General features: G+C 43.3%; 2 protein-coding genes across 2 annotated transcripts; both read left to right on the plus strand.

Moving 5' to 3' along the window:
• Positions 1–2567: 2567 nt before the first annotated feature.
• Positions 2568–3308, plus strand: LOC139344986 (odorant receptor 131-2-like). Its single transcript, XM_070983431.1, has one exon. It carries the CDS (start codon positions 2568–2570, stop codon positions 3306–3308), a length of 741 nt encoding a protein of 246 aa, XP_070839532.1.
• Positions 3309–4888: 1580 nt separating this feature from the next.
• LOC139344987 (odorant receptor 131-2-like) lies at positions 4889–5848 on the plus strand. Its single transcript, XM_070983432.1, has one exon. The coding sequence runs from the start codon at positions 4889–4891 to the stop codon at positions 5846–5848; it is 960 nt and encodes a 319-aa protein (XP_070839533.1).
• The last annotated feature ends 6977 nt before the right edge of the window (positions 5849–12825 follow it).

A 12825-nucleotide genomic window follows, 5' to 3' on the forward strand; every position in this document is an offset into this window, starting at 1 on the left:
TCATATTTATTCTCCCTCACGTCTCCTTTTATTTATTTGTGCTATGATCAATGCTGTCCGTAACACCTTAATTCACGTATTTTCAGAGAATCATGCCTCTTGCATTTCCCCCAAGACCGACCATACATGTCACACCTCCTCTCCATCGCCTCCTCCATCCCACCCCTCCACCATTACGTCATGCTCGACAAAGTATGTAAGATGAAGCGAAAACTGTGGCACCAATTCCTATCACCCTGGAATGACATCTCCTCCTTCATCCTCCTTCATCAACAATGACTCCACCAAGGGAAAAAACACAAAACAAAACAAAACAAAACAAAACAAAACAAAACAAAAAAACGCTGCTCCTTCCATCAGATTCAATGGCTACCACAGCAGAAAGCAGTTCTCAGCCAAGTGGCTTAGCAAATTCGCAAAACTCTCCGCTTCCTCCACTACATGCAAACTGTATCCAGTCGTTGTAGCAGCCATCCTTTGGGGGAACAAATGGTGAAAGGTAATCACAATCCATCCTCCTTAGTTCCAGCCCAACACCAATCCATCAGCCGTGCATCTCACATCCCAGGCCACAAAAGTCAATCGCTGACTCACTCTGACTTCTCTTCCAGAAATTCAGGCAATTAACTCCAGTCCCACTGTTTTCGGGCCCATTCAACAAGCCCAGAGCTAGAAGGCTTATGGATTGCTTTGCAAGATGCCATCCTTAACACTGGAACTGCTTTAAAGCCATGCCTCATTCAGCTTAGCTTTCCCGTCTCTCGACATTCTAACCTCCACTAGCCTCGTCATGTTTGCTCACTTGATCCAAGATCAAATCTTCCACCATACAGGCTTGTATCAGCGGTTTAAACAAAAATTGGAATCCCTGTTCTTACTCGCTTCCTCGACTTCCCACACCATTCCAAATTCACCGCCACTATTCTAGACTACCAACCATCCCAGCTCACAGCCATCTCTGATATTTCCATCCTCTTGTCCAACACTCTCATCTTCCACCCCACCTCAACTCGTTTTCTACGACCCTCATCCCTTCATCCCTCAACCCTCATTCTTTCATCCCTCCTTTCATCATCACCACTCTCCCTCATCCCAAGACATATTAAATGATTGTAAATTTGTATCTCTGTGGCGTGGTCTTTGTTAGTGAATACAGATCCTGAACCATGTTTGGAACCATGAATACCATGTGATGGTATCACGTGAAGTCAGTGTGAGGTTCTTAAAATGCCTGTGAGGACCTTGATACCCTGCACACCAGTTCTGCTCACATGGAATCGAACACAGCATCGAACCTGGTAACCTTTGGCACAGGGAAAATGTATGTGGATGATTTTCTGTTTTACATGTGAACCTGATAGACATCTCTGCTAAGACAATGGAGTTTTACTTTTTGAATTGTAGAATGTAATTTGTGTGTCTCTGTTATACTTACACCAACAGGTTGATGGATGTATCTCTTAAAAGCACTTTAAGATAATTACAATTGACTAGATTACTGGATAAAACCCTTGAGTGCGGGGTCCCATAAATGCTTCTCTAATAATGTCAAATGCAACTTCATCTCAGACAAACCTCACTGATGAACAGCAGTACCGGGGCCTGTTAGAACTTTTATTGTTTTCTGCTCCAATTACATTGTCATGCTGTTTGTTCCTCTTCATTAATGCCACCGTGTTTTTCACCTTGAGGAGTAAACTGGTGTTTCGTGAGACCTCTCGTTACATTCTTCTGTATAACCTCCTTTTTGATACCCACTGAGACACACTACCATCATCTCCATCAGAAACACTGAGGTGGCTATCATTGTGGTTTGGACCGTCACTTCATTAAATGTCCTCATTCAAGTTTTTTTTTTACCATTCGATGAGCCAAATCTTGAAAAGATGAGCCAAGAAGATTTTGGTGAGTTTTATTTTTTGAATGAAGTGTGTTTTACAAATACTCTTGAACAAAAAGGCCTATCTCCGTAGGGATCCTTTCCATAATGTCGTCAGACACTTAGAATAGAATATCACATGAAGTGGGTGTGAGGACTGAGTCCTTAAAAGGCCTGTGAGGACCATGAAACCCTGCAGACCAGTTCTGCTCACATGGACTCAAACACAGCATCTAACCTGGTAACTGCTGGCACAGGGAAAATGTATGTGGAGCATTTGTTTTGCATGTGATCTTGATAGACATCTCTGCAAAGACAATGGAGTTTTACTATTCCAAGGGTGGACTATACAAGATTATTTGTGCTTATCTGTTATAATTAGATAATTAGATAACTGCAGTTTGCTATATACCTGGATAAAGTTGTGCTGTGTTGATTTCGAGGGGGTCCCATAAATGGCTCTCTAATAATGTCAAATCCAACTTCATCTCAGACAAACATCACTGATGGACAGCAGTTCCGGGGGCTGGTGGAAGTTTTATTGTTTTCTGCTCCACTTACATTGTCATGCTGTGTGTTCCTCTTCATTAATGCCACCATGTTTTTCACCTTGAGGGGTAAACTGTTGTTTCGTGAGACCTCTCGCTACATACTTTTATATAACCTCCTTCTTGCAGACACTGCACAGATGGCACTGAGTCAGGTACTGTACATACTGTCTGCTTGTAGAGTAATGCTGACATATCCTGTATGTGCTGTTCTCACCCTGCTCTGCACTGTCACAAATGATGTTTCCCCTCTCACACTGGTGCTGATGTCTCTGGAGAGATATGTGGCTGTGTGCTACCCACTGAGACATGCTACCATCATCACCATCAGAAACACAGAGGTGGCTATCGTTGTGGTTTGGACCGTCAGTTCATTAAATGTCCTCATTCAAGTTCTTTTACTGTTAGATTTCCTATTTGAGAACCTGCAGATGAAAGAATTTTGTTCCATAGAAAACATGCTGCTTGGCCCAGTTTCTAACAATTATGACAAAGTCTACACTTTTTGTCTGTTTGTATCAGCTGGTGTGGCCGTTACTTCTTCATATATTGGTGTGATGGTAGCAGCCAGGTCAGCCTCCACAGACAAAGCTTCAGCCCGTAAGGCTCGTAACACACTGCTGCTGCATCTGGTGCAGCTGGGCCTCAGTCTGTCTTCAACAATATACAGTCCTCTGGCTTTCGCTATTACAAAACTCTTTGACACAATAACAATTTTGCGTATCCAGAGTATTCTTTATGTGTGTGTAATCCTTCTTCCCAGATGTCTGAGCGCTTTCATCTATGGTGTCAGGGACCAGAACATCAGACCCATCCTCATTGGCCATCTATGCTGTCAATATAAACTGTCGGTCGTCTTAACCGCTAAGGTCTCAGTCTAGGCTCCACTGAATCATTGAGCATTACTGTCATTTAAAAAATGTATATTGATTTGAAACAAAGCTCAGTTTCTTGTTCAAAATTTAAACACAGAACATGAATTAAAGCATTTAATTTTGTAAAAAATTCGGCTTCTCTGGCCACACTTGCTGATGATATTGATGGTTTAAATTTTAAGTGTCTACATCAATTATTACTGTATAGTAAAATAAACATGCTTGAGTTTGCAAGACTACTTTATTTTCTTTCTCAGTTATTTATACTCTGCAAATAATGCTTTTGAGTTGAGTGGTTTTTTTTGTTTTGTTTTTTTCATCGTCATTTTCTAATATGCAAGAAGGGCTGTTAATCTATGTATACATTTTTAATGCATTGAAAGAATTAACTCCGCTCCAAGAATGCCAACCCTGTTGGAAAGAAACAGAAGCAGTAAGAGTGAGGGATAGTTTGATAAACAACATGTTCAGATTATAGTCTGATGACCTGCAGATGAACAGTTTTACATCTTTAGAAGACAACTGATGAACTTCTGTGAAACTTGTTGCTCACCTGACCATCGGCTCATAAAATAGGCCCTTTCTGGACTCAAGGGTGTTAATAATGGAAAGTAAAGTGATGAGTGATAAGTGGACAGTCTTTTGGGGAGAGACACATTGCAAGATCAGGCCTGGCTGTGCTCAGCAGACAACACTGTGATCTCCATGGCTGTCAACAAAAATTCTTAATCCAAATATTTAATCCAACTGTAAAAACAAAACAAAAAAAATCCATAAATTCAATTGGGGCAATCAACATGTGATTGTGGGAAGAAAAAAAAACAGCAGCAGTGAGGCAGCTGCACTGAAGACAGACAGGAGTCATAAAACCAGAGTTTCTGTTGTGCATTAATTCCTGTTTTTGTTTCGTTTTTTAACTTGAAAATCTGTCAAAATGCAACATGTTTAAATCTCTCTGGTAATAATGTCCATTGAAAAAAAATCACAAGTTCGACATGAAAGTATTCAGGCTCTACGTGCTGTTTCCCACCCTGCTTCTCTCATGTCAGCACTCTCTCTTCCTCTCCTGATTCTGTGAATGAAGAGTTTATTTCAGTCAAACCAGAGCTAGAGTTGATTGTTGAAACTGAAAAGATTAGACAAGAAGATTTTGGTGAGTTTCTTTCTTTTTTTTTTTTTTTTTTTTTTGGTCACATTTGAATGAAGTGTGTTTTACGACTACTCTTAAAAAAAAGGCCTATGTCTGGAGGGACCCTTTCCATAATGTCCTCAGACGCTTAGAATAGAATATCACATGAAGTGGGTGTGAGGACTGAGTCCTTAAAAGGCTTGTGAGGACCATGAAACCCTGCAGACCAGTTCTGCTCACATGGACTCAAACACGGCATCTAACCTGGTAACTGCTGGCACAGGGAAAATGTATGTGGAGCATTTGTTTTGCATGTGAACTTGATATACATCTCTGCAAAGACAATGGAGTTTTACTATTCCAAGAGTGGACTATACAAGATTATTTGTGCTTCTCTGTTATAATTAGATAACTGCAGTTTGCTATATACCTGGATATCATAAATGCCTCTCTAATAATGTCGAATGTAACTTCATCTCAGACAAACATCACTGATGGACAGCAGTACCGGGGGCTGGTGGAACTTTTATTGTTTTCTGCTCCAATTACATTGTCATGCTGTGTGTTCCTCTTTATTAATGCCACCATGTTTTTCACCTTGAGGAGTAAACTGTTGTTTCGTGAGACCTCTCGTTACATTCTTCTGTATAACCTCCTTTTTGCAGACACTGCACAGATGGCACTGAGTCAGGTACTGTACATACTGTCTGCTTGTAGAGTAATGCTGACATATCCTGTATGTGCTGTTCTCACCATGCTCTGCAGAGTCACAAATGAGGTTTCCCCTCTCACATTGGTGCTAATGTCTCTGGAGAGATATGTGGCTGTTTGCTACCCACTGAGACACGCTGCCATCATCACCATCAGAAACACAGAGGTGGCTATCATTGTGGTTTGGGCAGTCAGTTCATTAAATGTCCTCATTCAAGTTCTTTTACTGTTGGATTTCCTATTTGAGAATCTGCAGATGAAAGAATTTTGTTCCATAGAAAACATGCTGCTTGACCCAGTTTCCAACAATTATGACAAAGTCTACACTTGTTGTCTGTTTGTATCAGCTGGTGTGGCCGTCACTTCTTCATATATTGGTGTGATGGTAGCAGCCAGGTCAGCCTCCACAGACAAAGCTTCAGCCCGGAAGGCTCATAACACACTGCTGCTGCATCTGGTGCAGCTGGGCCTCAGTCTGTCTTCGACAATATACAGTCCTCTGGCTTTCGCTGTCACCAAACTTGTTGACAGAATAATAATTTTGCGTATCCAGAGTATTCTCTATGTGTGTGTAATCCTTCTTCCCAGATGTCTGAGCGCTCTCATCTATGGCATCAGAGACCAGAACATCAGACCCATCCTCATTGGCCATCTATGCTGTCGATATAAACTGTCAGTCGTCTTAACCGCTAAGGTCTCAGTCTAGGCTCCACTGAATCATCAAACATTACTGTCATTTAAGAAATGTATATTGATTTGAAACAAAGCTCAGTTTCTTGTTCAAAATTTTAATACAGAATATGAATTAAAGCCTTTAATTTTGTAAAAATTCAAGCTTTTCTGGCCACACTTGCTGATGATATTGATGGTTTAAATTGAAAGTGTCTACATCAGTTATTACCAGTAAGTAGTGGTAGTAGTACTAGTCGTAGTAATCAGCGGCGTAAATATCGATGGTACAACCGGTGCAGCTGCAACGGGGCCCAGACACTGTCGGGGGCCCATGAAGGAAGACACAAAAAAAAAAGCCGTCCAGCATTGCCACAGGGGCCCTTGTTTTTGTGAAACAGCTGGGGCCGGGTCGGTACGGTAACCCTGAGTGGCTGGTATGAGAGGAAGAAATGATAATTTGTCCAATCCAATCACCTTGACACCTGTCAGTCATGATAAGTCGCGATGACGTGAAGTCAGTTGTTTCTCCTTTCTTCAACAAAAAAAACAAGTGACGAAAGTAGACAAAAGTCGACAGTTAGCTCAATCATCATATTTAGCAAGCCAAAACAGAAAAGCGGTGCACAAAAGAGGAAAGAAAAAAGGAGCAAGATGAAGGTAAAGCTAAAAAGATAAAATTAGATAAGATTTTTACTAAAACCTAGGCAAAAGGTGGCGTCCCACCTTTTGCCCACCTAGGCAAAAGGTGGCGTCCCAGAGGGAGACTTCCCCGCCACCTCAGCCTCAGAGGTTGGAGTTGGCGGACTTGGCTGTGCCCACCAGTGGACTTGTTGCAGGGATTATTCTGACCACAGATCTAGGACTCTACGACATTAACCTGCCTCCCGACGGCAAGACAAAGAGCTATATAATAACAACTGGTATCATAAATGACCCGTAAGATGAGCCTCTAACCAGTGAGTACAGCTTCTCTTTGTTATGAAGTGGAATTAGTGGGATTTAAATCTATGGCAATGTACTTATAACCTCATATTTTGGGAAAAATGTGCACCTACTGTCTGTAATCCTTGTCTGTGATGACATGCAATGATTGTGTGATATACAGTAGGTGCCACATCCATTCATTAATGCTGTGTTTTTGTAAAACATAATGAGCTGTGTTTTTCTTGATGGTTATGCTTATGGGCATACTGTGCGATATATCTTTGTGAAGTTTTGTTATTGTCGACTATATTTGTTTGATCGTTTGGAGACATAATCGGGCTGTGGTAGTTTGAGCCCAGGTCAGGGCAGGCTGTTAGTGTTGATATGGAGCTTCTGGTTTGCAGGATGAGTGTGTGGCCAGTCACCTGTAACATTCTGTGTGTGTGTGTGTGTGTGTGTGTGTGTGTGTGTGTGTGTGTGTGTGTGTGTGTGTGTGTGTGTGTGTGTGTGTGTGTGTGTCCAAATACGAGCATGCGCTGTATTTTGGGCAGGGTCGGGTGGGCCAAAAAAAATATTGGCACCAGGGCCTATCATCATGATGTTATGCCACTGGTAGTAATAGTAAAATAAACATGTGTGACTTTTGCAAGACTACTTTATATTCTTTCTAAATTATTTGTACTCTGCAAATAATGCATTTGAGTTGGGGTTTTTTTTGAGTGTGTGTGTTGTTGTAATTTTCTAATATACAAAAAAGCCTGTTAATCTATGTATGTCTGTACACACTTCAATAATCTAAACAGTTGCACAACAATGCCACCCTGGGAATTTCACCCAGGGAATTATTGACACACAGGTTTGTTTTACTCATGGGCAGAGACGGGGTTCCAAGTTTTAAAATGTCACTTTATTTAAATAATAATTTCAAAAGTTATAGCCATTAAAACAGGAAGGGGAAAGGGGGACCTAATCAGGATCTGAGGCTTCTGGGTGAATGAGTGCTAGTGAAGGGGGAGTGGGCAAAACAAAATATGAGAAATCAAAACCAACTTAGTCACCCACACACACACACACACACGACGGACAGTGGAGTAACCCAAGTCCCAGGGGAGCACAGCACACAAAACAGGAGGAAACCACCACCAGTCACAGGCACCACCACCACCACCACCACCACCGGCCTACAGCAGCTGAAAAGGGGGAAAGAAATTAGTGGGGTTGCAGCAACAAAAGAGAAAGAAACTAAATCATTCAAAATTGAACAAAATATATTGCCTCACTAATGGGCAGGTTTGCAAAGTTACAACCATTACAAAATAATAACTCTCTTAGATTACTAATCTTAACTATTCTATTCTATTCTATTCTATTCTATTCTATTCTATTCTATTCTATTCTATTATCCATCATCCATTTTCTATACCGCGTATCCCTTTCGGGGTTGCGGGGGTGCTGGAGTCTATCCCAGCCATCAACGGGCGAGAGGCGGGGTACACCCTGGACCGGTCGCCAGTCGATCGCAGGGCACAAACACACAACCATTCACACTCACACCACCAATTTTACAGTCACCAATTAACCTAATGAGCATGTTTTTGGTCTGCCCGGAGAGAACCCACGCATGCTAGGGAAGAACATGCAAGGCCCCGCCTTGTGAGGCACGTGCACTACCTGCTGCTCCACTGTGCGGCCCTATATTATATTATATTATATTATATTATATTATATTATATTATATTATATTATATTATAACAAAGAACAAAACCCCTCACATTAACTCAGTCAACAAAGGAAACCAAGGAGACAGTCAAAATCAAGGTAAACTGAGCACAACTAAATAAACAAAATAACATAACCAAATAAATCTTAATAGACTAAAGAAAATATTTAATTAGATCTAAACAAGTAACTCAAGAGTAGTGGGAGTGTAAGCCACACTTTAACTAACGCATACACTTAATGGAGAGGGACTAAACCCCTGTTTAAAAGTCCATTCAAGTCCACTGTGCAACGTCAAGCAGAGGTCATACACAGCGATACACTAAGAAAGAAGATGGCAGCAAGCGCCCTCAAGCAGCCGTGGCAAGACATCTCGTAGAGACAGTACAGCAGAGAACTGTCTTTTAGAGACAAAGCAGCAGCGGCCCCAGTTAGCTGATTCCCAATGGGCTGATTGTAGACACACACACGAGGGAGGACGCAAGAGGGCTGCGGACAGTCACCAGGGTTCTTACTACATGAATGCCACACACGAGAGGACATACGGGCAGCACGAAGCGGCGCACAAGCAGTCACTGTCGAGGGCACACAGCCCCTGACCCAGAAGTGATACGTCAGGTGGCGCGCAAAAGGTAGAACCCGGGGGGGGGTTAACACTACAAGCTAGCTCCAGGGTCTAAACAGAGCCATGATCGCATTGGACACAGGAAAAGGAGCATTGGCAACCTGCATGTCTCCAGCTGTTCGTGGGAAACGATGGACATTAGGGTGATGGCCAGCAGTTGACCATGTGCTCTGACGCGGGACCATGTGGCTTGAGCCAGGGCCACTGACTGGAGGAACAGCCACAGATGTCAATGCTTCAGTGAGTGGAACTGTCAAAGGGCCACACCGAGGACAGTCTGGGTCAGGTGGTAGCACCAGGACTTGGGACATAGTTCTGGTCACTGTGGCTGAGTTGGTGAAAGGCATGACCGGAGTGACGCCAGAGGGTTGCTGTCCAAGAACAAGCAAGTCATAATCAGGTAAGCACTCATCCTCAGAGAGTGGCTCTTCTGCAGTGGACCTGTCTGGCCTTGGGCTGGCCGTCTACTAGCACAACAGTATACACAGAGCCACCTTGCTTAGGTGCCCTCAACACTAAATACCTTATGGAACTCCACTGATCCCGGGTTGTGTGGGACCCCCTTGCACTGAAGTCACACAGGAATACCAACTGCCCTTCACTCAGTGACAGATCTCTGACATGCCCGTCATGGACTCTCTTTCAGCGATCTGCAGCCTGTTGCAGGCATTCCCTTGCACTTTCAAATGCTACCTGGAACCGAGCCTGGTGCTCTTGCACCCACTCATGAACAGGCTCATCAACAGGACTCTCAACTCAACTCAACTCAACAGGAAGTCTACCGGCAGTCTAGGCTCTTGACGAAAAATCAGGAAAAAAGGACATGCTCCGTCACCTGATGGGGAGTGGTGTTGTAGCAGTAGAGGACCTGGGGTAGGCACACAATTCAATCCCTTTTACAGGACACAGGCAGTCTATGCAGCAAGTTGTGGAGTGTGCGGTTAAACCACTCACACTGACCATTCCCTACTGTGTGGTACAGCGTAGGGCTGGGCGGTACACTGGTTCACACCGAATACCAGTGTATATTTTTATTATGGTATGAAATTTTAATATACCGCCACACTGGTGTATGTGATTGCACAACGTCTGGAACTCTGCGCCGTGCGACACTCTTTCAGTGTTGTGCTTCTAAACAGGCATGGTGCGGGGCATGGTGAGGGTAAACTGTAGTGCTCTGGTGTTACGTTACGGTGAAGATGGATGGGACAGACATTGAAATTTCCAAAATTGAAGCTGCAGAATTAGCAGAACATGATGACACAGAAGAACTTCTGCCAAAAAGAGGAGCCATGTCTGTTGTTTTTTTGGTCAGGCTAAAGTTGTTGCCTGAGGCGGCAACACAAGCAATTAGCCACAGGCATGTCTTGGAATATCAAGAATGTACGAAGTTAAGATCAGCGCCCTCCACATCAGCAGTTACTGGAGGGACTCCCTACGACAGAAAAAAAAAACCAAAAAACGGTGGATCGAGATTACGAACTCTGTCACTATCCACCCAGCCAAAGACATGGTCCCACATAACACTGTAGAAAATGACGGCTTCAGGCAGATGATCAAGACATTGGATCCCCACAATAACGGGCATAAAATACTTAAGCCAAGTTGCAATCCTCAACTTGTACTGTTCAATAAGAGCGCCATCTCTACAGGGGGCAGCGTGAGATGCGTGCAGTGCAGATGGTCAATGCTCACGCTAGGAAGCACCGATCCGAATCAGAATGATGGGAAAAAACTCAGCTAAAAGCCTCTACCAAGCATTGCCACCCAAACAAAACATAATTCATACAGCAATAAATTATATGCGCATGTAACAAAAAGTCGAAAATAGCGTATGTCCACTCTAGAGCGTCTGCTCATTTCACCACGTCACACAAACTACACAAGCCTGGTGCCTGGTATCATATGAAAGCAGAGAGTGATGATCATGAAAATGTTTGCCTCCTCACTGTGCCATGGAAACTCGGCAAGCTAGCAGCCAAACAGTAGCAGAAAAAACTGCTAAATCATAAAGTCTTACCTTTGCTGTTTTGTAGTCAAAAGTTATATTCCAGCCCAAAAAAACACTGCTAATGTCTCCTCCTATGACTCTGTGTGCCCTGTGATCGGCTGGCGACCGGTCCAAGGTGTACCCCGCCTCCCGCCCGTTGACAGCTGACATAGGCTCCAGCCCCCCCGCGACCCCGAAAGGGATAAGCGGCATAGAAAATGGATGGATGGATGGACTCTGTGTTAGTTTCAGATCAATCACGAAGGTCCTGGTTGTTTGCATAAAGAGGAGTTTCTGGAGCGGAGGGAGTGCTCTTCATGCAATAACCTATCTCTGAGCTTACTTCCTTCTGGATCGTCATTGGTGTTACTATGGTGAATTTGGGCGAAAAAGTGTTTTCAACAGTTTTTCTGTATACTTGGACGAGATAATGGTACTCTCCTCATATGAGCGCCTTGGTATACCTGTGTTAAAACATCTGTCGTCCAGATGAAAGAAAAAAATACCGTCATATACCGTGAAAGCATTATAATTTTGAAAAGCACCGTGATATACATTTTTGGTCATACCACCCAGCACTAGTACAGTGTAGTACGTGATTTGGCAACACCATACAAGTTGCACAACTGCTGGATGAGAGAGCTTTCAAAATTCTGGCGTTGGTCAGAATGTAACTGAGTAGGGACACCAAATTTGTAAAACCATTCCAACACCAGAGCCTTGGCGACAGTGGCAGTGCACTGATCCCGGGTGGGGACAGTTGTCGTTGTCTCATGTTTGATTCTTTGCGAGGAGTGAGATGAGAAATAGAAAGTGATTGGTGTGGCGGCGAGCAAAGAAATTGTCGATAAAACAGGGAAAGTCAGCTCGCCAGTATGGCAGTTTTTTGGATTTTATAAGTCGGACCGTAGTCAGACCAATGTGGTCTGTAAATTATGCAAGACTGTCATCCCCACCAAGACTGATAATACCACAAACTTGTTTAACCACCTTAGCTGCGCTCACTCTTTGGAGCACAGCCGTATTCGCCAACGTCCAACAATATCTGCAACTGCAGCACCACCGCACAAGCAGCAGACCACCGTGCAGAGGTATCTGTTTCAGTGCCTTATGACAAATCATCTAACAGGCACAAAGACATAACGAAGGCATTGGCAGCTAAAAACATGCTTCCGCTGAGCACTGTGGAGAAGCCAGGTTATAAAAATCTCCTACATGTGTTTTTTTTTTTTAAGACACTTGCAATAAAGATATAATTGAATAGTTCGTCGATGTTTAGAGTAAGAAGAGTGACTAAAGTTATTCATATGTCTAGGCTGGTTTTATAGTTCAATCAATCTTACTGTACTGTCTATCATGTTTGTTTTTTGTATGTTACACATGTCAAGTCTACCTCAGTTTCTGCTATGTTCAAAAAACACTGCACATATTTGAAAACATTTTATTCACCAGAAGGTGAATCAGCTTGTGAACTTCCTGGCACTAAACCTGCAGGTCAGTCAGCTTGCATAGGCTATTGGCCTCACCTTGCCTACCTGTGATTGTGAGAGCACTGCTCCTAAGCCACCATGGCTTGCATCAACCTCCAGAATGAAGGGGAGGGCAAAATCGGCATAAGCTAACACTGGTGTAGTGGTGAGCTTAGCTTTCAACGCTTCAAAACTCTGTTGGCACTCGGCATTCTAACACCGAATAACCCATGACCAGGCTTCCTACCAGTTTTGGCAGCACCACACTCAGCCACCACCTTAT

This window comes from Chaetodon trifascialis, chromosome 16 (assembly GCF_039877785.1).
Source record: "Chaetodon trifascialis isolate fChaTrf1 chromosome 16, fChaTrf1.hap1, whole genome shotgun sequence".
In the NCBI taxonomy this organism is placed as follows: Eukaryota; Metazoa; Chordata; class Actinopteri; order Chaetodontiformes; family Chaetodontidae; genus Chaetodon; species Chaetodon trifascialis.

Bases quoted from the DNA above. Each gene is read 5' to 3' on its own strand.
- LOC139344986 (XM_070983431.1), top strand. From the start codon at position 2,568: ATGGCACTGAGTCAGGTACTGTACATACTGTCTGCTTGTAGAGTAATG.
- LOC139344987 (XM_070983432.1), top strand. From the start codon at position 4,889: ATGTCGAATGTAACTTCATCTCAGACAAACATCACTGATGGACAGCAG.